Source organism: Capra hircus, chromosome 22, assembly GCF_001704415.2.
Source record: "Capra hircus breed San Clemente chromosome 22, ASM170441v1, whole genome shotgun sequence".
Classification (NCBI taxonomy): domain Eukaryota; kingdom Metazoa; phylum Chordata; class Mammalia; order Artiodactyla; family Bovidae; genus Capra; species Capra hircus.
Window position 1 is genome coordinate 45903249 of NC_030829.1, and position 24788 is coordinate 45928036.

The 24788-nt window shown below is 39.4% G+C and overlaps 1 protein-coding gene across 2 annotated transcripts in view; it reads right to left on the reverse strand.

The window, feature by feature from the left end:
• The window catches only part of CACNA2D3 (calcium voltage-gated channel auxiliary subunit alpha2delta 3), an 870293-nt gene that overhangs the window by 38664 nt on the left and 806841 nt on the right, over positions 1–24788 (reverse strand). Inside the window, exons 32-35 of one of the 2 annotated variants that reach the window (XM_018038437.1) lie at positions 24525–24600; positions 21933–21985; positions 20201–20256; positions 12424–12535 (exon numbers count right to left, since the gene is read on the reverse strand). In XM_018038437.1, the coding sequence (XP_017893926.1) occupies positions 12424–12535; positions 20201–20256; positions 21933–21985; positions 24525–24600 (297 nt within the window). Of the gene's footprint in view, positions 1–12423; positions 12536–20200; positions 20257–21296; positions 21474–21932; positions 21986–24524; positions 24601–24788 lie in introns of those variants that run through there. The other variant, XM_018038438.1, reaches the window with a different exon arrangement.

Consider the following 24788-nt stretch of genomic DNA (forward strand, 5'->3'; position numbering starts at 1 on the left):
CAGCTTTCCCACACATTAAGAAACGTACAAATGGGAAATTGTTGTGAGACTAATTCATGTCAGGTAGAGACCTGCCTAGTCATTACAGACATGTGCCCCTCTCATTTTGCATCATGGACTCTTGAGGGAAAACAGTAATTTACAACATTTCCTGTACTAAAACCTCTCCAAACATGGCTTATCAAAGGGCAAGTAAAGATAGTAACATGTACACAACAATGGCCGTTCTATCTGGAACCTCTAAAAGTTGTAATCATCATTGCTTTTGGAAATAGGGCACTTTTCACTCTTTAAGTATTTGAGAAAGAGAATCAGAAGTCCTGTCTCCAGTAAAGTGATTTACTGAATTCAGACTCAGAAGAATTGGTACCAAAATCCATCAGAGGTTTTAATCCCAATTATTCTAATGTTTTGGGATCACATTTTCCTCTTCTGGCAATATTTCAACAATTCAAAATAAAGCTATCAAGATAAGCATTTACTTCTCCCTCCTCCCTTTAAAATTTTAAAGCCAAGATGTATTTAGCAACCCAAAACATATAGCACTAACTAGGCTGTTCACTCTAAGAGCTAATATTAAACGATTCAAGCCTAGCTCCATACCATAATATGAAAAGAAGGTAGCTCTTTCTTAAAGGATGAGTCATCAACATTACATGACACACTGGTGAAAAACTTAGACTTGATAGAGCCCTATTTTAAGTATTTGGTGATGGAAAGAATCACATCCTTTTAGAATCCAGGAGTTATTCCAATATACCACCTTCTGAGATGCATGGACTGGACACTGTAAAACTCAGACAGAGGAACTATTTTGATTTCGGTGATATATGCTCTGCACATTGCCAGCCAGCATGGTGAGGTCTAAGTGAGTAAGTGATACCAAGAGAAAACCTGCAGAAAAATAAGGTGCATAATCCTCAGTCTTCAAAGGAAAGAACTTGACCCTTGGTGTTAATTTCACTGTAGAGTAGGAAAGTTGTCTTGTTTGGAACTGAATTAAAGCCTGCTTAAAAGGGTCGATGATTATTTCATGGGAAATTGAATCACATTTATTTACACATTTAAAACAAGATTGAGTACAGTAGTTTGGCAAGAATCTATAAAGCAGGAGATACAAAAATATTTCAACAAATTAGTATATGCTTACAAATTAAGTGGTTAAAACTGTTACATTTTAACGCCTACAAATTATATTATTCATGACACTAATGTACTCCCACTGGCAAAGTCTGTATCTAATTTGTGTAATGAAGTATCTGATCACTACTGAATATGTGTAGTCCCTAATTCAGAATTCCAAATTTTTTATGAACTGAGAGCTCAAGTAGATCCAAGAAGTGGCAAAATTCCAAGATCTACTTTATCTAGGACTGTCTCATTGGAGCAAAAAAAAACCTCATCAACAACTTTTCCGGATTGAAACTATTAGTTTTACCTTCCAGGCTAAGAAATCTGGAAGAGGGGACTGACTGGAGTTCTGTGGCTTTCCTACAATGCTGTCAACACAGATGGGTGTGCTATAAAAATATCTCCCATTTATGAAGCATTTACTCTGGGCTGGGCACTGTGATAAATATGGGGGCTACAATTTTTTCTTTTTTTATCCCACATACAGATCCTGTGAGGCAGGTATTACAGCCCTTTCAGAGATGAGTGGACTGAAACCTACAATACTTACTGGTTAAAATCTTTGCATGCTTAAGTGCCGCAGCCCAGATGATAGCCCAGTCCCAGAATCTGTTCTCTCAGTCTTTACTCCAGGAAGACACCAGGTCCCCCTTGTGCAGTGGGCGCGTTTTACGGGTTGTTTCCAGAAGACCCACTTGGTAACAACACCTGCAGGGCATTCGCTGAGAATAGTCTGAAGAATTTGCGGTAAATCGCCCACCCAGCCTAAGACCTCAACAGGAAATTGGATTCGTTTGTAGGAAAATGGAATCCCTGAACTATGGTTCTCTGAACTGTAGCCCATGAAACATGTCAACACAGCTTCGAGACCAATTACTTTCTTTCAGTTTAGCGGATAAATGAAAGGCGCATGGGGAGAAGTGATGAGAGAAGAAAAGTGTAGCCACAGCTTTGGGGGCTTCCAGGAAGATGAGCAAAACTTGTGTGCAGATCCGAAAGTGAAACTGATGGCAACATAATTCTTATGAAAAGCAGTGAGTAATACTACCCAAAAAAAAGGACAGACACACAAAACAACAATATAAAAATCTAATTTGCCTTAGAAAGTAATATCTTGCCAGCACTGAAATGTGACAAGAGTTTTAAAGCTCCAGCATTAAATATGTGACACATGTTTAATTTCATTCTGATTATTTTTTAAATTGTTAAAATTTTTAACTCAGCAATTGATTCCCATTCCAAGGGAAATTTTGTGGATCCCTTTCTCATCAAAGGATGAGGGGGTATCAAGAAAAACAGCAATGTACTGGAAAATAGTTAAAACATCACATTCTTTTAGATATTCAATTTTGTTAAGCTTGTTGACAGTCACAAATGCCCAGAAAATATGGGTTGAGTTGTTTTAGATTGCTGTTTGAATAACAGATTAATTTAATAATCAGTGGGATATTGAATGACGAAAATTATTGGTTAAAGTAGCCAAACCACCAACCCTAATGACATTCTTATGTAAATTCTTATTTTCTTTCAGGCTCCTGCATTCTTAATAAACCCTATATTTTTGAAAATCCTTTTTTAAACATTGCATACTGTCCCTCTGTTAAAATATATCTGTCTATGCTATAGACAGATAAATGTCCACTTTTGGAGTTGCCAATATGATGGTTTCTATTTAGAGCAACTGAGTCACCTCTTGATGGTTTTTCCATATAAAACCAACAAGGGCTTCTGGAAACAGGACACAGAGACTGAGCTGGGAGCAGCCAGTCTTCAAACACTGTTGGAGACCAAAAAGACTTTTGTCATATGGCTAGAACCACCTGACATGGTTTCCTGAGTTTTACCAAGATGCGTAGACACCAGGGTTATCTGATGCCTGACAATCTGAAGATAGTTAGCGACAGCCGCCAGCAGACCGCCGCATGAAGCGCGTTCCCGTGGGAAGCGCACAGTGCTCTGGTTGCTCTATGGTTTGCCATTGCTTGTGGAGGAAAGTAATCGCTGCCTTGAAAATGGTTTGTAATGGACACAGCTTTGTATGTTCCACTGCGGGAGGCGAGATGTTTTTCTTTGAAAAAGATCTTAGTGCGTAATTTTTGAAATACTGTAATTTTCACCAAACTCAGTTTCCAACTTACTCGTCGCCAAATGCTGTAGAATTGTGTTATTTTTGAATGTCACTGCCGCTGACCTGAAGTTACCTACGAAGCTAGTCAAAAATTAGTAACTATTTTGGAGAACTCATCCTGCTAAAGCTCATTCTTTCCAAGGCAAAAGTTGACAAATTTCTACACGCATAGAATGTAAAGCAGATGGGCAAATTCAGCTGCCTGTTTGCCACCAAACCTATTGGCCACTGTACTGAAAAGTCTATCTGCTGTCACAAAGGGACCGTCAACAAAAGCCAAATAACAGTGTTTCCGTCATTGACATACTACATTTCACGAATACAAAGCTCATACAAAATGCAAAATGCTATCTTCATTCTTTAATAAATACATACATCTTCTAATAAATTTTACTTCATAAAATGGAACAAGGAAAGACAGAGAGAATGAGACATGTGAAAACAAAAATAAAACATTTAATCCTTCAAAAGCTGTCAGTGAGACTATTTTTTATGAATCTATTTTGATGTGATAAGAGCATCATATCAAAAATTTGTAACAAAGCCTCACAAAAATTTTTGGATTAGGAAAAAGAAAAACAGCCAGCCATGAATTGACTTTTCATTCAACCAGTCACCCCAGCCAACTTGTTAATTTCTAATCCCTAAAAAGAGGAGGGGGAGAATGAAGAGGAAGAAACAGCTGAGGCGGCTTGATGAGGACCAGGCTGTGTGTGTGTGTGTGTGCTGGGGGGCTACATTCAGAGGTGCAGCAAATGGCCTGCCTGAATCAGAAGTTTCTGCTTCCAAGGTTAGCCTAGCGTCACCGTTATTGTCATTTCTCCCATCATCTGAAATCTGATCATTTTTCCTCCCTTCCTTAAAACTTCTGTGTTAGTCCACACTGGTGTCAGGGTAGCAGCTTAAGTCCTTAAAGGACTAGTACTCTGTGACAGGGTCAAAGGGGCCACATGACTTGGGCCTTATTTGCCTCCTCTCTCCTCTCTTCTCACCTTTTCCTCTGTGTCCCAGCTTCCCTTGTAAAAATTTGTTGAACAAACCACAAATTTTCTTGTCTCCACGAGTCTCGTCCACCTGTCTGGATACTCCTACTTGCTAACTCCTCCGCACTTGGCATTCTTACATTAGATGCTACTTTTATCCAGGAAGCCTCTCTCTCTCTCTCTCTCTCTCTTTTCAATTCTATGCTTTCTTCAGGTAGCTCTCTTTAAAAAAAAAAAAAAACGTATTTATTTGGCTCCGCTGGGGCCTTAGCTGTGGCACATGGGCTCTTTCTGTTGCAGTGCATGGACCCACTAGTTGTGGCGCATGGGCTTAGTTGTTCTGTGACATATGGGATCTTTCTTCTTTTCCCAGGGATCAAACTCGCATCCAACGCACTGCAAGCCAGATTTCTAACCACTGGACCATGAGGGAAGTCCCGGGGAAGCCTCTATTGACCACTCCAAGCCTCCCTTCCACGCTGCTGTGTGAAATTGACTCTCTAATCCTGGCATGAAGCATGGAGGGCTGACACTGCCTAGTTACTTCTTTGTAAACTCCATGAGGAAGGAATCGTGTGCCTCATTCATTGCTAACTCCCCACAGTGTAGCCCAGTGTCTAGGATATAACACACAATCAAGAAATGTTCACTGAAGTTCTAAGCTAGTTTTAGTTTCTTTTCCTAAAGTTCTATTTTCCGCCCCCCAGGCAAATTTCTGAGAAACCTCCTTTAAGGTAATTTGTATCAGCTCTCATATTTTCAAAACTAAATTGTCATTTCACAAATTAGAGAGTCCCTTGACAGCAAGATCAAACCAGTCAATCCTAAAGGAAATCAACCCTGAATATTCACTGGAAGGACTGATGCTGAAGCTGAAGCTTCAGTCCTTTCACCATGTGATGTAAAGAGCCGACTCACTGGAATAGACCCCGATGGTGGGGAAGATTGAAGGCAGGAGGAGAAGGGGAAGCCAGAGGATGAGATGGTTGGACGGCATCACCAACTCAATGGCCATGAGTTTGATGAAGCTCCAGGAGATGGTGAAGGACAGGGAAGCCTGTGTGCTGCAGTCCATGGGGTTACAAAGAGTCGGACACGACTGAGCGACTGAATAATAACAACCAGCTGGACGTTAGAAACAGGCAAAACCAATCTACGATGTTAGAAATCTAGAAAGGGGTTGTCCTATGGTAAGTGGAGGCTGTGCTCAGAAAGGGAGAGGTGGAGGACCTCCTGTGAGGCTGGTAATGTTCTTTCACTTCTTAGCCTGAGTGCTGGTTACGTACATGTGTCCCCTTTGTGAGAAAACTAATCAACCGGCAAAATTATGGTTTGTACACTTTTCTGAATTTGCTCTATGTTAATAAATTTTTAGTTAAAAAGAAAGAAAAGGGACTTCCTTGGTTAGCCAGTGGGTAAGACACCCAATACAGGGTGCCTAGGTTCCATCCCTGGCTGGGAAACTAGATCCCATATGCCACAACTCAGCCCACATGCCCCAGCTATTAATAAAAGATCCTCATGCCACAGTGAATACTGAAGCTCCCGAGTGCTGCAACCAAGAATCCTGCTGCATGTCAAATACATAAAAAATAATCAATTTTTTTTTTAAAAACAGGAAAAGCACAAGTCCCTGTTTCTCTCCTCACTCAGACCCCAGAACCTTGACTGTTTTTCGCCTCCATAGTTTTTGACAGAGCTGCTGGGCCATGGCCTTGAAATAAAGCTTTGAAAGCAAAATCTTATTTTTTCACTGCTGCCAGCAAGTTGTACATGGCCTTCTCAACTTCCCAACCTCCTGTGAGTTTTCAACCCACACTCCTGCAAGTGTGGAATTTACACTGTGAAACAGACTAGCCATGGGAGGTGTCAATACCTCCGCATCTATTTCATTATCTTATCCATCCTTGACTTCCCTAAAGCACCCTCCACAGATTCCAGGATGTAGCAAGAACACATTTACCTCCCAGTGAATGAAAGGTGGTCTTCTGTTTAGCTTGAAATCTTTGTTTTCATCAAGCAGCATTCATCTCTTTGGTTTCTAACTGCCAGTCAACAAGGAAAAATACTGGTTGCCCTAGCAGTTGTCCATCTTGGTTCTATTTGCTTTCTCACTTAGAATGGAACTGAGAAAGTTAACTTACTCCACTAAGTATGATCATCTATCATCTGCTAAGAGATACTGGCCACCTCATGGAGTTTGTAGTCATGATGACTGGAGAGGTGATGCCACTCTGCTCAACAGGTTTCATGAGTATTATAAAACGGATAAGAGTCACTTGACACAGCCACAGAGCCGTGAATAGGCAACAGTGCTTAAGTTATACATGAACTGGTCACCTGAGAGACCTCTTTCTCCCGGGAATTCTATACAAGTGAATTGATGGCAGACTATGAAAAAGCACATTCACATTTCAACAGAATGCTTTCTGGAGGTTAAAAATTTTTTATACTAAGTTGGTATGTTATTATACTTGTGTTAAGTGTGGCCATGGGCTTCCCTGGTAGCTCAGCTGGTAAAGAATCCGCCTGCAATGCAGGAGACTCTGGTTCAATTCCTGGGTTGGGAAGATCTGCTGGAGAAGGGATAGGCTACCCATTTCAGTGTTCTGACCTGGAGAATTCCATGGACTGTATAGAACATGGGGTCGCAAAGAGTCAAACACGATTGAGTGACTTTTACTTTCAGTTAAGTGTGGCTGTATATTGAGTACTTACTCTCTTCCAAGCATTATGTAAATTCACAGCATAAATTTTCCCACTTATATCTTACAAAAATCCAATGCTATGCTCACTATGATTATCCCCCAAAACACCCAGGAAGAAGCTGAGTTTCAGAGAGTTTTGGTTTTTACTCAAGGTCACACAATTTGCAGTTCATGACATTAGGACTCACACTCTGAACCCTCTGATTCCATAGGCCCTGCACTAAGCCACTGTACTTCAGTGCTTTCCTGTGATGGTTCTAAAGTCCTCAGCTGCTGCAGTGGACTATAAGATGGTGCACTGGGCAAAGATAGAAGCTGTTCTGTTCTAAACACTTAAAGATGCTGGATGAAATAATAAAACAAAATAAGTGTGTTTAAATGCAAAAGAACTTGCACATTTATAGGCTAAATGTAAAATCCTGGTAATCTGCTGCTGTCCAGGACTCTGAATAGGATAAAGAATATTAGTGTGAGAAAACTTTAAGCCTAAACTACATGCTACTTAGGAAAAATATTTATTCTAGTTATACAATGCAGGGACTCCTAAATACAAAAACTTACATAACAATTATTCCCAGGCAGTCAATACCAATAGGACACACAATCAAAGCCCAAGTTTAAGTCTAGTATGAGAAGAAACCTAGGTTCTAATCTCTTCCCACAAAAATAATAAATAGTAAAGATAAGCTCACAGTCAAAAATGACAAAACACATGAGAAATGATCAACCAGGAAAGAAATCAGACACAAGAAACAATAGGATTGGTACCCTCAGAAAGTTAACTATTAAAATAATCTTAAAAGGCCTTTGCTATTGTGGGTAGAAACTTAAGATTAAGGCTCTCTGTAAAAAAACACAGATTTTAGTAACAGCAAATAAAACTTCTAGAAACAAACAAACAAAAACCTTATTAAGATCACAATGGATTCTCTGCACACCTGAAAATAATATAAAATTGTAAATCAACTATACTTGATTTTTTTCAAAAATGTAATACTTAAAAAAAAAAAATCTCAGTGGACTCTTTAAGCAGCAGACCAGACATAATCAAAAGAAAATTAGTGAACTGTAATATGCTTAAGGAAATTATATAGAATAAAGCACACAAACAGAAATACATTTAAATCTAAATACACTTCAGTGATACATCAGAACATTAAAGAGACACACTTTAAAAATCATCAGAGAGGAATGAAAAGCCAGACTACTTATAAAGATGCAAAACTAAAGGTCATAAGACAATGGAACAGGATTTCTAAAATATCAATTTAGATAGTGTGAAGTTAAACTATCACTGTAGAGTATATATAAAATAAGAATTTAAATAAAGAATGAGATAATTTGTCACTCCCAGATCATTCTTGAAAACAATTTCCAATATACCGTAGAACCAAAAACAATGGTTTTAAAAAAGGCAATGGTAAGTAAACAAAGTGGTAAGCATCTCATTTACTATAGGCAGCAATAATAATAATATATTTGGTAGGTTAAGAACACAGTAAAACTAAAATGTTAGAAAATACTACATGAAAGAGATGAGATATAATCCAAGTCAAAGGTCCTAAGGCTTTGTTTGTTCTGGAGGAACAGATCTTCCTGGAAGGAAGAGATCCTTACCAACTGAAACAGAATGTATACTTTACTGGAATACACTAGTATACTAAAAAGGGAAAAAAGGGAATGGAGAAAACTGAATATAATAGGTGGCAAAAAAGAAAGAAAAAAGAAAAGAAAAAAACATGGGGAAGAAAAAAACATAAAATGATAATAGAAATGCATCCAAACTTACTGGTAAGCACGGTAAATTTTAAGATTAAATCTGTCAATAATAGAGATAATAAAATTTTAAATCCAGCTACATTCTATTTATAATTGTAATGGATCATGACAGAAAAGTCGAAAATGTATGTGTGAGGGGTAAATGTGCCTAGGAAATATTATCTAAAGAAGAAGTCCTAATTCTATGCTATTAGCAAACAAAAGAGGCATTAAAGCATAAAGCACTTCCATATAAAGAGGGTTATTACACAAAAGATAAAAGGAATGGTTTATTAGGAAGCTATACCACTCTTGAACAGAAATTTTCATGGTAACATAGCTTCACAATATAGAAAGCAAAACAAAGTGAATGACATGAAAAAATGGAAAAATACATAAGCCTGGTGAGAGCTTGACATCTAAAAGAGACCAAGAAAAGAAGTTTGAAACACAATAAACACACCTGATCCGATGGCTACATATTAATCTCTACATTCAGCTTTTGGAGAATAAAACTTGCTTTTAAAACCAGAGAGACAAATACTAGAATACAAAGCAAATCTCCACACAAATTAAAACACATTTGTTATACAGACAACACTGTCATTTAGTTAGATATCAATAATAAAAAAAAGCCTCAAAACCCATAGACTAGGAAATCTTAAAACACTATTTAAAAATTTGCAGGTCAAAAAAAAAAAAGTGAAAGTTAGAAAACTGTTAGAGCTGAATAACAATGAAACTATATTAAATTTACAAAGATAAGCTGGACTGTAGAGAGAAATCATATATATGTTGTATGTATATACATATATATGTATGTTTACATACAAATGAAGCTGAAAAAGTTAAGCATCAAACACAAAATGGTAAAAAAAAAAAAAGAGTAAGTCCCCAAAACATAGAAGATAACGATACACTGAAGAAGCAAAATAAATGAAACAGAAAGTCAAAGAAACAGAGAGAATAAAGTGAACTCAATGATGATTCTTTGGAAAGAAACAGACATATCTGTGCCAGTGTGGAGAGGGAGGGAGAGAGGAGAGGAGGAAACACAGGAGGGACCGAGGGAAGGAGACAGGGGGAGACTGAGAGTGATTTAAAAGGGGAATATCACAAATAAGGTGACATGTATAATAAAAAGACACTATTTATAAATGCATGCAATAAACTTTAAGAGTAAGATGCAATAGGCGATTTTCTGAGAAATATAATCACCAAAATCATCTAAAAAAGAAATGGAAATTCCAAAGAGATATCATGTAACCATTAGAGAAACTAATAGAGTAACTGAAAATGTACTCACACAAAAACAAACAAATAAGCAAAAACCCATCAATCACTGATAGTTTTATGGGTTTTACTAAATCTACAACAGGCAGATAATTTAACCTTACACAAAATGCTAGAGATATTAGAGGAAGAGGATAGACTCTTCAAGTAAATCTGTGACAATAAAATGACCTTGAGAGCAAAGTCAAATGAAGGAAGGAAAAGTACAGACCACTCTTCTTCATGAACACAGATGCAAATGTCCACAATATAGTATGAGCAAATGAATCTAGTAATATGAATTTTGTCCTCAAACAATTTTGTAATCAAACAATGAAAGTCAATCCTGCAAAAGCAAGTATGTTTCACATTATATAGCCCATCTACTATTAGAGACATTTAGGATATATATGATATAGCTCATGATTTACATTTTCTAAAAATTATACTGGTGAAACACATATTAACAATTAAAATTATTTTAGTGATGATGCAAAAAAATTTTTTGCATACATTTTATTATCCACTCAAGTTCATCCAGTAACAACCAGAGCAACAAGCACACTTGAAGAGGTTTCCTTTAACCTAATAAATGGTTACCAAAAACTCATAGCAATTTAGAGGATGGATAATAATTAAGGTTGCACAACACTGGGAATATGCTTGATGCCCTTGAATTATATACTCAAAATAGCTACAATGGTAAATTTCATATTATTTATATTTTCCTACAATTTAAAAGCCCAATAGCAAACATCATACTTAACATGGAATTATCAGAAGTAATTCTTTTGATGAGAAACAATACACAGTTGTCTACTCTCACGGCTTCTATCCACCAAAGTATCTGAAGTCCAGCACAATAAAACAACAATTAAGCGTGGAGATTAGAAAGGAAAAGTTCTACAAATGATATTAGTATGTATGAGGAAAAGTCCAAAAGAATCCATACACAGACTGTTAGATCTAAAAGGGCAGTTAGCAGCTGGGCGCAGGATATATAATGTATAGAAATCAGTGAGAGTCTCATATGTTAGCAATTACCAATCAGATAATATAGTATTAAATATATGCCATTTCTGAAAGCAAAATCTCATAAGCTGTTTAGGTATAAATCTAATATAACATTACAAAACTGTATTGAGAAACATGTAAATAAACAGGGATATTTAGCTTATAAGTGGGAAGGTCTAATATCATAAAAACAGCAGTTATCTACAAATTAATTTATAACTTATAGTAATCAAAACCCTAGCATAATTCATCAAAATTAATTAGCTGGCTCTAAAATTAATATAGAAGAGTAAAGAGGCAAAAACAGTTAGGCTGACTTAAAAGAAGAATAAGAGAAAGAGATTTTTTTCCTCCCGGCTATCAAGTCACATTACAAAGCTATAATAATTAAAGAGATATGGTGTTGACACATAAGCCATAAAACCTAAAAGGAGAGCTGCACATAGATGGGAACCCAGCCTATAACACAGGTGTCATAATAAATCTATTGGAAAATAAAAAAATACCAAGTAGAAAGTTCTGGTTAACAGGCCAACTATATGGAAAAGGATGAAATTAGACCTCTAAATCATGAAACTCACACAAATAAATTCCAGAGGCATTAAAGTTCTAAGTGTGAAAGGCAATTTTTTAATGTGTTCAGAATAAAAATATATGAGAATATATGTATTGCATTAGGGTAGAGACTAGTTTCTGAAACAAGGCACAAAATGCACAAATCAAAGAAGAAAATAATAAATTTGACCACATGAAAATAAAAGCAAAAGAAAACTTATATGCATCTAAAGATGTCGATAAAAAGTGAAAAGACAGACCAAGGAATAAGAAGACACATACAAAGCACAGAAGTGCAAAGAAATCATATCTGAAACACAAAAAGAATGTCCAAGTCAGTAAGAATAGACCCACCACCCAAGAGAGAACTGCTAACAGGAGAGAAGAAGCCAGAGACTCCAAATGATCAATAAAACCAGTGAAAGAGGTCTAACTTCATTAATAATCAGGGACACTCATATTAAGCCACCAAGAAATAATTCCCAATATGTCAGACTTGGGTGAATCCTGAAGGCTTGGTGCCTTCAATAAAAACATCTGAGAAATTTCCCCCAATTGGTGAAACAAATTGCCAACTGTTAATTGGGATAAAAAACCAATTAGGACTTCTTCCAACCATCTACAAACTGGGCTAAAAATCTCTTATATTCTAGGATGTATTTTCATACATTTGAATGCTTCCCAAACTCTAAACGATCCCTCTAACGAAGCCAAGTGGTGCTCCTTCCAAGCTGATGAAAATAGCTCCTCACACAAGAGGGCAGCCATGTTTCCAGCTCTCATCGTAATCCTGGGCATGGCAGCCGCACCAGCCCATCTGGGAAAGGTCTCTACCAAACAGAAAGAGGCGGGGGGTAGGGGGAGGGGCGCTTACTTGGAGCAGTCTTCACAAGCAATGTTCCCTGAGGTTTCCTTGATGGTGCGCTCAGAGACGAACGCTGGATATTCAGTGTCACAAGGCTCCAGGGTCTGTTTCAATTTCTGGGCTGTAGGGATAAGGGGAAAGAAAAGATAAAGAATACAAGGCACTGGCTTTGTTGTGACTGGCAGCCCACAGTAACTCAGAATGCAGTTCCGCTCCTGCTGCTCTGTGATTTTTCTAGGCACAGCATAATGCATTATTTTCTAATTAGTCAAGTGATTTCATCTGCCAAGCAACTCTATAAGCTATAATTCCTCAAGCAGTTCTGTTGGCGTGATCAACTATCATTTATGTATCTCAAGAATTCTACTTTCTGGTGCAACATCACTCACCGGGTCTCTGGCCTCAGACTTACATGGCCCTAGCAACAAAAAAACACACACACATATACGTCCGAATAAATGTATAAAATATAAGCTATACCGTATTATTTAGGGTGAGATAAAGGTCATAATACAATTGCATGGTTTTATTACAGAAACAAAATTGAAATATGGAATAGTAAAATACGTAATGTCTATGACACACAGCCATGAACCTAATCCTACTATTATGAAGTCCCTTGTGCAGATAGTACTAAAACACCCTGGTACATGCGTAAGTACATAGGAGGTACTTGGTAAGGGCTTGGTGGTCTATCAAATAATTTAAACAAGTTATGTCCAGTAGGCAAATTTCAAAACCTAATATTTTAAATTTATAAATTGGGCATGATATAGTTCTTCTATTAGAGGTTGATGTGAGAACTCAATTAAATAATATATGCTGAGTACTTAGTGCAATACATTTGTTTAAAAAACAAAAATAAAGCCAGTCTTCTCATGAAGCCATTAGTGATGATGACAATGATGATAGATATCATTATCATAGTAGTTAAAGGTAAAGTCAGAGGAGTTTGGAGTACAAATTCCTGCTTCACTACTTTTAGCTAATCCTCAGTATTCTCATCTGTAAAATGGAGATGCTAGCAGTACAGGTATTCTTCACAAGAGGTTTACTCATGAACATTTTTCCAGTAGAACATTTGCTTATAGATTCGAAAAACTCAAACTTCCTATGAAGTTTCTGACTGATGTTAATGCGGATATAAACATATATTTGTAACAATCTCTCCAGGTATATTCCAAATGCAACTGGTTTGGATGTCAGAACCACTGTTGGATGTTTCATAGAATGTCCATCTGGGAGGCTGCCAGCACTAAGAGAGGCATCACAGGGTTACTGAATGCAAAATAACTGTTTGGTAACAACCAGGTAATTGTTGGGTGATCAGAAAGCTGTGTTTTAAGTATTTATATCCTTACGTGATTCTTTTATATACTGGCCTTTTTAGTGAGCTTTAATTATTCTGAGGAAATTGATTGGGGGTTTGGAGTTGAAGCACAATACATTGTAGTTTTTCTTATTTAAAACAAAAGGAAGTAGACTCAATCAGCTTTTTGTGCAAATCGTGATTTTAGGAACTGGTCGCTGACATCAAGCGGCGATTCACATGCTAACTCACAGGGTTGTTCTGAGTGAATAGACTAATGCATGCATAGCTCTGAACACAGCGACACACAGCATCTTTTCACATACATTTTTGCCCCTCTCTCCCCGCCTTCATGTTACCACCTACATACCATCCTCATGTTACTCTACAGCACAAACTCTGGGTGTTGTGAATTCTGCTGCTGCTGTGTGACATTAAGTGGGTTTTTAATTTCTCCACACTGTAATGTTTTCTGCAAAATGGGAAGAACAGAACCAGCTCCAAAGGGTCATTTGAGGATGAAACCACTTCATCTGTTGAAAGTGGCTGGTACGCTGCCAGTGCTACTTAAGTGTACACGCTTACAGCCACCACCACTTCTACTGTGAATGCTATTTCACTGAGTCCTCAGACTGTCAGCCTTGTTGGGCCACCACTGTTTGGTTCGAATGGCAAACAGACAGCTGCCCTCCTGATCCTGACAGCACTAAGGGTACCATGCTGTAGCCATCGCGCCTGCAAAGGGCCGAGTTCCAGACACCGCCTATCCCCTGAGCCTGCGGTGCTAGCTCTCAGGAAGTGTCCTTACATGCTTGCTGAGCAAATGAATAATTCTTTTGAATGGTGTTTTTCAGGCAAATAAAACAGACAAAGGAAATGGGAGATTCTCAGTCCCTAATGGCAAATAGCCTGCCTTGAGTGCAAGGCCAGGGGATTTCAGGTGGTACAGGTTCAACAGTAACAACACAGAGGCACTTGGCTGGAACATCATTCTCTTCCCATTTCTTTATCAATGTCCTTGATTCTTGTCAGGAAGAAGACTTTGTTTGATGCTAGGCAGTTTTTGCCTGTTTTTTTCTTTCATTTGTTCTTTCTCTCTTTTATTCTAGGGAGGCCAAACATGAAGCTCAGAGGAGCTCACTATAATATGGTAATACAGTTTATTTTCAGGGTTATTATTTTTACAATTGATTATACAGCAAACTGGAGAAGGCAATGGCACCCCACTCCAGTACTCTGGCCTGGAAAATCCCATGGATGGAGGAGCCTGGAAGGCTGCAGTCCATGGGGTCGCTGACGGTAGGACACGACTGAGCGACTTCCCTCTCACTTTTCACTTTCATGCACTGGAGAAGGAAATGGCAACCCACTCCAGTGTTCTTGCCAGGAGAATCCCAGGGATGGGGGAGCCTGGTGGGCTGCTGTCTATGGGGTCGCACAGAGTCGGACACGACTGAAATGACTTAGCAGCAGCAGCAGCATACAGCAAACAGGACTAACTTTTAACTTGGGAAGCTGCATTTTAATATTTAATTTTCAAAAAGTCAGCTTGCTGAAATAAAGATTAAGTAAATAAAAGCATAGATTATAAGTTAATACAGTGCAAGCATGCAGATGGCATATAATGATGGTAACAGCTAAATTTATTAAGAAATTACTACATGCCAGAGGTCATTCCACTTTACACATATTTATCTAGTACTACATTACAAAATTTAAACAAATCAAACTATGAGATAGGAGAAAGTGTTCATTCTGTTCTATAAATTAGTGAATGGAAGAGAGGATGAAGTGAACTGCCTAAATTCATCCAGTGAGTATGTGGCAGGGCCAAAACTTGAACTTGGGCCATCTGGTTCCCACACAAATATATTTAACTGCTGTATGAAGTTTGGCCAATGACAGAAAGGAAGAAAGATCTTTGGGGGGCAGGCTGAGATAGGCGGCACACGTGATTTAAATAACCCTGATAACTGCACCATCTCTAATTGTCTGGGCCCAGTTACAATGGAAAGAGTCCAAATCTCTCAGTGGAGAGACTCATTTGGCTCTGATCGTTTCTAGAGATAAATTCTTATTCCTTTCACAACTCTAGGTCACCCATACTGATGTGGTAATAAGCCCTTGAGTTTATTTGAAGTAAGACTATAGACTGGCTGGAAGTCGCTTGGTGCTTTTGGGAAACACATGAATTATCATATAAAACCATGGCCACATTTAATCTAAATAGTATGGTTTATTATGAAGATGTTTCTTAGTCTGGAGTGCTACAGGAAAACATCACATAAATTTGCCAGTTGTTACTGTTTATTTATGGAATTTCAAACCAATAACTAAGGCTGCCAGTCATCTGATGGGTACTGTTGTAACTCTCAGGCATTCAAAACTCATCATCATACAAAGGTGTTGGTACATAAGGATCATGGAACTCAGCTAGACTGATTCTTTTCTTTTTTTTTTTTTTTCTGGAAGAGAAAACTGAAGTTCAGGAAGTAGACACAGCCTGCCTTGAGCCCCACAGAAAGTGACTTATCATGATCATCATTTACCTAAACAGCAAAACCACCTTTGCAGCCGATAGTCACTAAGTGCCTGCATGTGTCATGTGTGGGTGCGTGCTAAGTGGCTTCAGTCATGTCCAACAACTCTTTGGTAGCCCGCCAGGCTCCCCTGTCAGAGGGATTCTCTAGGAAAGAATACTAGAGTGGGTTGCCATTTCCTCCTCCAGGGGATCTTCCCAACCCAGGGATCAAACCCATGTCTCTTACATCTCCTGCATTGGCAGGAGGGTTCTTTACCACTAGCGCCATGTGGGAAGCCCCACTAAGTGCCTACTACAAGCCAAACATCACACTAGATCCTTTGATGGACTGAATTCTCACCCTCTCACAGTGAGCATGGCCCCACTGCTATCCTGTTTTATAGATGAAGAGACTAAAACTCAGAGAAATGAAGTTAACTGCTTGCCTGTCACACCATTGTATGCTCTGAAGCCCAAATGCATATGCACGTCCTCGCCACATCCTGGAGCCTTCACTCTTGGCCATCACCCTGTCTGCTTCTCACCCCAATTACACTGGACGTCTCAGGCTGAAGCCGCCAGGACCTATCACTCACTTACAACAAGGCACCCAGTGGAGCATCCACACAATTGGATTTCTTTAATTTTCCCTTAGCAACAAATGTCCCTGATGAGAATAACTGACTTGGGTTCACAGTAATTATGTGCAGACAATCAGGAATGAATAGAGTTGCCATTTGAAAAGCTTTCCTCTTCTTTTGTCTCTGCGAATGCACCCTCATTCATAACCGGGTGCCAGCAAGCTCCATTCTCTTTGTGCAACTTCGCCAAAATGATACCTTTGTGATAATCAAGCAGAAATGGCCTTCCACAGTCCCCTTCATTAAGGAAATGAAGCAGATAAACAGTGTAATTATGGATTCCATTTTTAGCTAAACAAAGATGTATGTCTCAGCTCAGGGTCTTTATCCAGTGAGAGAAGGGTAAATTTAGAATGCAGAAACCTCGCAAGGCAATATTGTTATGGTGCTTGGAACTTTTCCCGGCTTTTACTGGGTCTGAGATTCACATTCACATCTAACAAAGATTCAGATGATAGCAGCTCTGTGGGTGAGAGCATTCACCATCGGAACCAGTTTCTTTATCTATAAAATGGAAAAAGTCATAGCCATGCCCAGCAGAGGGCTGCAGGTCCGAATGAGACAGTCAGCCCACGTGAGGCAGCCTGCTCAGCACAGGACTCACAGAGGGCCAGCTGCGTCTCCCGCCGCCCTCCAGCGGAGGGGGCCGGTTTTGGTTTACGGTTGAGCTTATTTTCTCCTAGCTGCCCTACTTAGGTGCCTCAGAGAGGCTCAACGACACATTCCAGCAGTCCCCACCTCTCAGGTATGTTGAAGCGATCTGAAGAGAACCCCGTGCTGGCACTCTGGAAGGGAAAAAGTGCTACCTACGGGCACAGCACTTGCAGATGATTTAACCATCTGACAAGGTCTTTCTGCAGTCTGTCAACAGAGTGAGACAATTTGGAAATACCTATTAAGAGTTATTTTAAAAGTTTCTGAGACAGAAAACACAGACCTGAAGCATCACATCATTCCTGTTAGCTAAAATTTTAGCTAAGCTGGAGGAGAAAGAAGGGTGAAGAAAGGTGAGATTTCAGAATGAGAACCTCTACGAGTTTCTGAGTGCAAAGATTGTGCCCCCCTTCATAATTCATCTCTCCTACCCTACACCCCTCAGTCTACATCAGGATTGCTCAATAGGGGCACTATTGACATTCTGAGTCACATGATTCTTTGTTGTGAGGGGCTGTCCCATGTGTTATAGTGTTTTATGGGCATCTCTGACCTCTACCCACTGGATGCCAGTAGCTCTCTCCCATCCCTAGTTGTGACCAAAAATGTCTCAACATTGCAATGACCCCTGGAAGCCAAAATCACCCCTATGCTGAAAGTTACTGGTCTAAGCAGATATCGTAGTTCACAGAGACCGGCACTCAGAAGTAACTCAACAATGAACTGTCCATGTCAAGGACCAGCACAGGAGTGAGGGCAGATGCCTGTAGCAGCAGGGAAGGGAAGAGTGGGGTTAGTGGCAAAGAAGGTTGGCACTCACTATAAAAGCCTGGTGGGCAGGGTGGGCAGGCCATGTGGATATGTACAGGAAAGAGAGGAATGCCAGAAAGCGAAGCACTGAAGACCACCAGCCTGCTGCCCCAGCGCTGAGCATACTCCTCAGAAGGAGCCAGACATTTAAGCCGAAAGAGACACCAGCTCCCCAGACGGGAGCCCCACCTACCACGCATGGTGACTTGCCCTGCGCCACACCTTGCACGCGGGCTTCGCATCATGCATGGTTGAATCCATTGCTCACAGCCGCAGCACATCTTATCTCTGCTGACAAGCAAGGAAACCAAAGCTCATAATGCCCAAGCAACTTGTCCAGAACTGCACAGCCAGCAAGTGGCAGAGGAGGGCTGCCTGACTCAGAAGTCAGGTGCTTCATCTCTAGGTGAAACAGGGCTCCAAGCATGACTGGGAAGGACTGAGATCTGTCCCAGGGCACTGGTGTCGCAGAAACAGCAGCCATCTGACCAACTACCATCCATTCGCTTGGCCTCCACTATCACTTTCCTTCCTTTCCTCTCATTTAATCTCATGTACCTTTTTTTTCCACCCCTAAGAGTAAAAATCTGGACATGCTAGCCAAGTAAGAAAAGTGACCAGAAAAAGATAACAAGCACCCATTAGGTAAGCTCCTTCTCATCTTCCTTTTTCAAACCATCTATAATTTTAAACAAACGCAGGTTCATGTGATACGTAAAATTTTCTTTGGGGTATCTGAGGGTCTTCTCTTCCTAATTCATATTTTGGTCCCTGTTTATTGACTCCCCAGTGGCCTGACTGCAGATCCGAGTTAATTCTACATCCTCCTTCTCCCCAGTCATTGGGGGCTTGGGGGGCATATACAATTTTGCATGTTGTTTTTCTTGCTAAATATTACTAAATTTTATAATTATTTCCTAGGGCTTTCAGTGAATGGGCTGTCATTTTTTGGTAACTGTAAGTTTGTTTCCTATTTTCTGTTTCTGTTTTGTGTGTAGATTCATTTGTATCAATTTTAGACTCCACATACAAGTGATGTCATACAGTATTTGTTTTTGTCTGTCTTACTTTACTAAATATATTCTCTAGTTCCATCCATACTGCTGCAAATGGCAATATTTCATTCTCTTTACAAGTCAACATCATTATCACCATTATCATAAATTAATTACGGCTCCCTTTTTGAGGGCTTACTATATTCCAGTCCTACACTCGGTATACACCATGATTTATCTTACCATTAAATGCACACATACACACAAACAATAAGAGATAAATATTATTTATTATTTTCTTTACTTAGCTTACTGTACGGAAACTGAGCCTTGAAGAGATCAGCTAACTTGACAAAGGCCAACCTCAGAGCCGGAACTTATATCTATATGAATCTAACTCTAAACTCAGGCCTCTAATAGTTTCTACTAATTACTGATCGAATCATTGATGGCTTTTTCAGCAATGAAAATAATATGATCCGATTTATATTTTTATGAAAGGTAATAGTAAAAAGGTAATGATTGTTCATTCATTCAGCCCGAGAAAGGTGATGTGTCTGTGACCTTTAGATTTCAGCACTGCCCACTAGCTTCTGAAGAATTCACCTGTGCAGTGTATGACCTCAAAGCCTTAGTTAAGGAAACAGGTCAAAGTGTACATTCAACATGAGCTGTGGAATTTCTGTCAGACTGAACAGCACTGCCCTCAGCACAAAGGATGTCTTCTGCTAACAGAAAGGAGAAATCATCACTGTGTCCTGGGTAGTTTTATGTGAGCACATCCCTGGTGAAAAGTAGCTGGTGAATCCCGGGTTCATCACTCTGAGCAAGGAAAATGAAGACAGCTGTTCCTTACCTTTAGCTGTCATATCTGAGTGCCACCAACTGCAAAGGTTAAATTCCACCAGAAACCTAAGCAGGGAATGGAAAAGCCCAGTGTTACTTGGTCACCCACACCCTGAATGGAAGAGTGACATTCTGTGTTATTCAACATCACTCACCTCATTTGAAAGAATAACATCATCTGATATCTGGATATATCAACATGGTTGGTTCAGTTACCACTGAATTTTCACTAGGTTTTGTATTACTTGTGAAATACTTTTTTATCATCAATGCCAGCCAAACCCTGAAATCAGGTTCACTTAAGACTCAGGGATTCTTTTGAGAAATATCATGCTTTATAGGGAAAACTTCTTTTCTTGTTATAGTCTGAGTCCACAGTAAAAAGTCCACATTCAAAGGGCTTCTCCTACCTTGGTTCAGAAATACAAACAGAATAGTCTCTACTTAAGATTATGATCTGCAGTATAAAGGATGCTTTCAAAATTTACACTGTAACACAAATGTATTTGAGAGTGTGTGTGTGTGTGTGTGTGTGTGTGTGTGTGTGTGTGTGTAGGGCAAGGTGGTGAGGACAATTGGAATAAACTCCTTTTTAGGGAATTATGTCCCAATGCAACTTCACAAAAATCATAATTTCTTAATTGCTAGTAAAGAATGCCAGTGAAAGTGAAAACTGCTCAGTCGTGTCTGACTCTTTACAATCCCACGCACTACCCAGTCCCTGGAATTCTTCATGGCAGAATACTGGAGTGGGTTGCCATCTCCTCCTCCAGGGGATCTTCCCAACCCAGGGATCAAACCTAGGTCTCCCACATTGTAGACAGATTCTTTACCAGCTGAGCCACCAGGTAAAACCAAATGAAAGGAAATAGGTCAAAATCTAGTCATTTCCTTCTCGGGCTCATGGCTGCTATCACTCGCAGCTCACAATGAAAATCCCACTATTCCCCGTATTTTCTGTCTGTTACATACACAAAGGACTTACTCTCCACATGAAGTTATACTTAATATAGGTTACATTAAAGCAATAAATAAGACATTGTCTGTTCATGAAATAACAAAAAATCTGCCTTAAACACACAGAACTGGAAATTTAATGGGGAAAATCAGAATGAGAGTCTGGTGCAGCTTGAATGATCTGGTTTCCATGCTGGTCCATGGAATTCCTTCCTTCTGTGTGACACAGTGTTTCTGTAACGTGTCCAATATCTCATCTGGAAGTCAAGCCTTTCATCTTTGTGCCATTTCAAGTTTGACCTAAGTCACAGATGCATCCAGCAGGACTGTAATTTGACAAGGTAAACAATTAAATCACACCTGAGAAAGCCCCTGACCCATGACTGCACAGGCCCCCTCGCCTGCACATGCCAAGACATCCAAAGCAGCACGGTGGACAGCCCTGGCAATTTGTTCTTCTGACCACAGCCCACCCAGGCTGCATTAAAAACAGCCAGACATCGATGTTAAATTTAACAGTAACCACAATAAATAAATTTGGTTTGTGTACTGCAAGCTGTTAGTCTGCTAAACAGTGACATAAGGGCATAAGCAGGAACCACGATTCACCTATTAAAAGATGATCTTTTGGACTCTACATTCAATATTTCGAGATGTTCAGTGAGTTTATCGCAGAGTATGAGGAATCAGCTAATGTTTATTGGAAGCATGAAGCACAATCTCTCAATTCACTTTAGAACAGAGAAAAGTAATGGTTTTTTAAAAACACAGCAAATTGTACTTACAAGACAAGTTCTGTCATTATCCATTTTACTGCAGCAAGGAAGGCATTATAAGGCTGCAGAGAAGAATTCAGTTCATTAAAAACAATGTATCACACACAAAATTTGTAGTTTAACCTAAGGCTTTACATAAAGACAATGTTATTCTTCTAGAGAGATTCATATCATGTCAAAAAACAGTGAAGCTCTCCCTTAAAGATGAAAATGGTTGGATATTATATCCCAAAACTAACATTTTAAAACTTTGAACTCCCCTGTGGTAAGATGTGATTTACAAGTCAAATAAACATGATCTAATACAGGGGTTATCTCTGGAAGGAAAAAGGAAGTTCAGCAAACGATGCTTAAACCTTTACCCTCTGGGGGCTAATATTTCGCAGCCTAATGCTGAGCGGCAGGAATCATATAACTAATTTCAAATGGTAATTCTCAGGGCTGCCTTTTGGAAAGGTGATTCCCTGTTCTCCATCACTGTATGTCATTCATTGAAATAAGCAAAAATTGCACATACTTGATTTTAATGCCGCCCATGAATTATGTAGGATTTAAGCTGCCTTTTCTCACACTCACATATTCAGACTTGAAAAAAAATGATAACCATATAAACATGTGATTTTATCCTTGCAGAAAATCCCCTTCACTCTATAAAAGAAGGCATTGACAGGCTAATCTTTATTTCAGAATATTTTAATTAAAAAAAGCAGTGGGATTGTTTACCCTGTGATATTTCCTACGTGGATAATTCAATTTCCTGAATTCTGGAAAATACCAGGTCTCCCCCTCAGTCAGTTCTTTGTACCTAGGTATGCCAGATATGTGAGCGGTGGGTGGACCTGAGAGACAGGCAATGACGTTGGCAAAGCCCGGGCCCCAAGCTGCAGGTCCAGAAAAGCCTCAGAACCTTTTGTGGTTTCCTTTAGGTAGCAGGGAAATGAAATGCCTAATCCTGGTTTCTGATGTGATGGCTGCTTAATCCTACCTTCAAAGCATTTTGCTGATAAGGACTAGAACTAGGAATGGGAGGATTATCCAGTTTCAAATAAAACAAGAACAAATTTATATACCCCTGAACATTTTAAAAACCATCCCTATTCAAGCCAACAAGCAAATGCACAGAACAACAGTGCGCGGGGGTCACTCCCAGCCCACCCAGATGGCAGACTGAATCTCTGGCTCTGAGTGTGTCTCCATCACGCCCTGAAACACAGGGCTTCCAGGACTAGGGTCATCTAAGGATGGGAATTATTAGCTATTTCCTAAAACCAAATGCAGCCACACAGTCCTGTGGTTCTGCCATTACACTTCTTATGGCTTGAAAAATAACCATTTCTCTTTCAGACCATAGGACAGTTCTGGGTCTTTGTACCCACTGGGATGGGTAGTGACATTTCAGTGTGGGAGGAGAGAATGAATAAAGGGATTAAGGAAGTTTTGGAAGTGAGGAAAGGGAGGCACAGGGGCAGGATACTCAAGGATTCTCTGTCAGATGCTGGCTCAATGCAGGGTAAACAAAGGGATTATATAAATACGGGATTAAAATTTTAAATGCACATTAACATTCAGAAGGGCAAAGCCATTGAGCTTTTAAGCCTAATGATAAAAACATATCTTGGGAACATTTTAAGTCTGGAAATACTTATGCTAAGGTTAGGAAAACTGGGTTAGGAAATATGTGTTGATTCTCATTCTAAAAAGTGGTATTTTTCAAATCGTCCCATTTTTAGTTCCAAGTTGCCTCTCAGAAATGTCCCAGCTCAAATCATTTCTTGCTCCTTTAGTCTAGGGAACCGTGTTAAATATTTGGTTTTTAAATAATCCCCTTGCAAGATCTTACATCTGCAAATGAGAAGGTGTGTATTTATATTTTAAAACCAAAATGGTTCTTAAATTTTGTGTTTCAAACCAAATTTTAGGTTGATTTTTGGAATTTACAAAATGATAACATGTAAGGGTTATACTTATACCTATATGCCAGACTATGTAGAAGTATCTATGTCTGCTTTTTCTGTGTTTTCAAGTTATTGGTGGCCAAACTTACATTGCTTGCACATTGTAAATTATATTTTTAAACCAAGGGTAAATTTTAAGTTAATTTCTGGTGATCTGAAAGCCAGTTCCTAATGACACAAAGTTATGTTGATGGCTCCTCAACTGTGACACCATGGATGGATCAGCTCCAGGGAAAATAATGCCAAAAGCAGCAGCACAATTAGAGTGGAGAATCTGATCAAAATGCGGATTTGTTCACAGGCTAGCAGCTCTATTACAACCAAAAAGAAGGTTTCTATTGAACCAAACCAAAGTCTCTTATTTGAGAATGAGAGAACAGACAAAACTTCTCCCCTTTTCTACCCATCAAAAGGGGGGTTGCTGCATTAATCCATCAAAGACTTTAGGTCTGTTTGTCATTCCGGAACTCACTGGATTTAGATTTAACACAAATTACTTTTCTTAACCAATGAAATCAGGAAACACATTTAAATATTCATTATTTTGAAACAGATAAACGTGCTGGGTCCAAGGAAAACTACATGCACACACAGAGAGACAGGAAAAAACACACAGCTGTCTTCTGAGTGACTGCACTGTACTTACATCCAGAAGACCATGGGCGCCGTCGCTGCTCTCCTTGTTGGCCCTGCACATGGCCTGATAGTCATAAAGGGTAATTCTATGGAAGAGAAGGGAAAGGAGCTTCACTAAATGGGAAAACATGAGAACCACATGGTGCTGTGGACCAACCAGCCAGGGCAACAGCGACAAACACAGATCAAGGCAGGTCTAACAAGGGGGTTGCTTCCCAGAGGGCCCAGGGGTAAAGGATACACCTGCCAATACGGGAGACGTGGGTTTGATCCC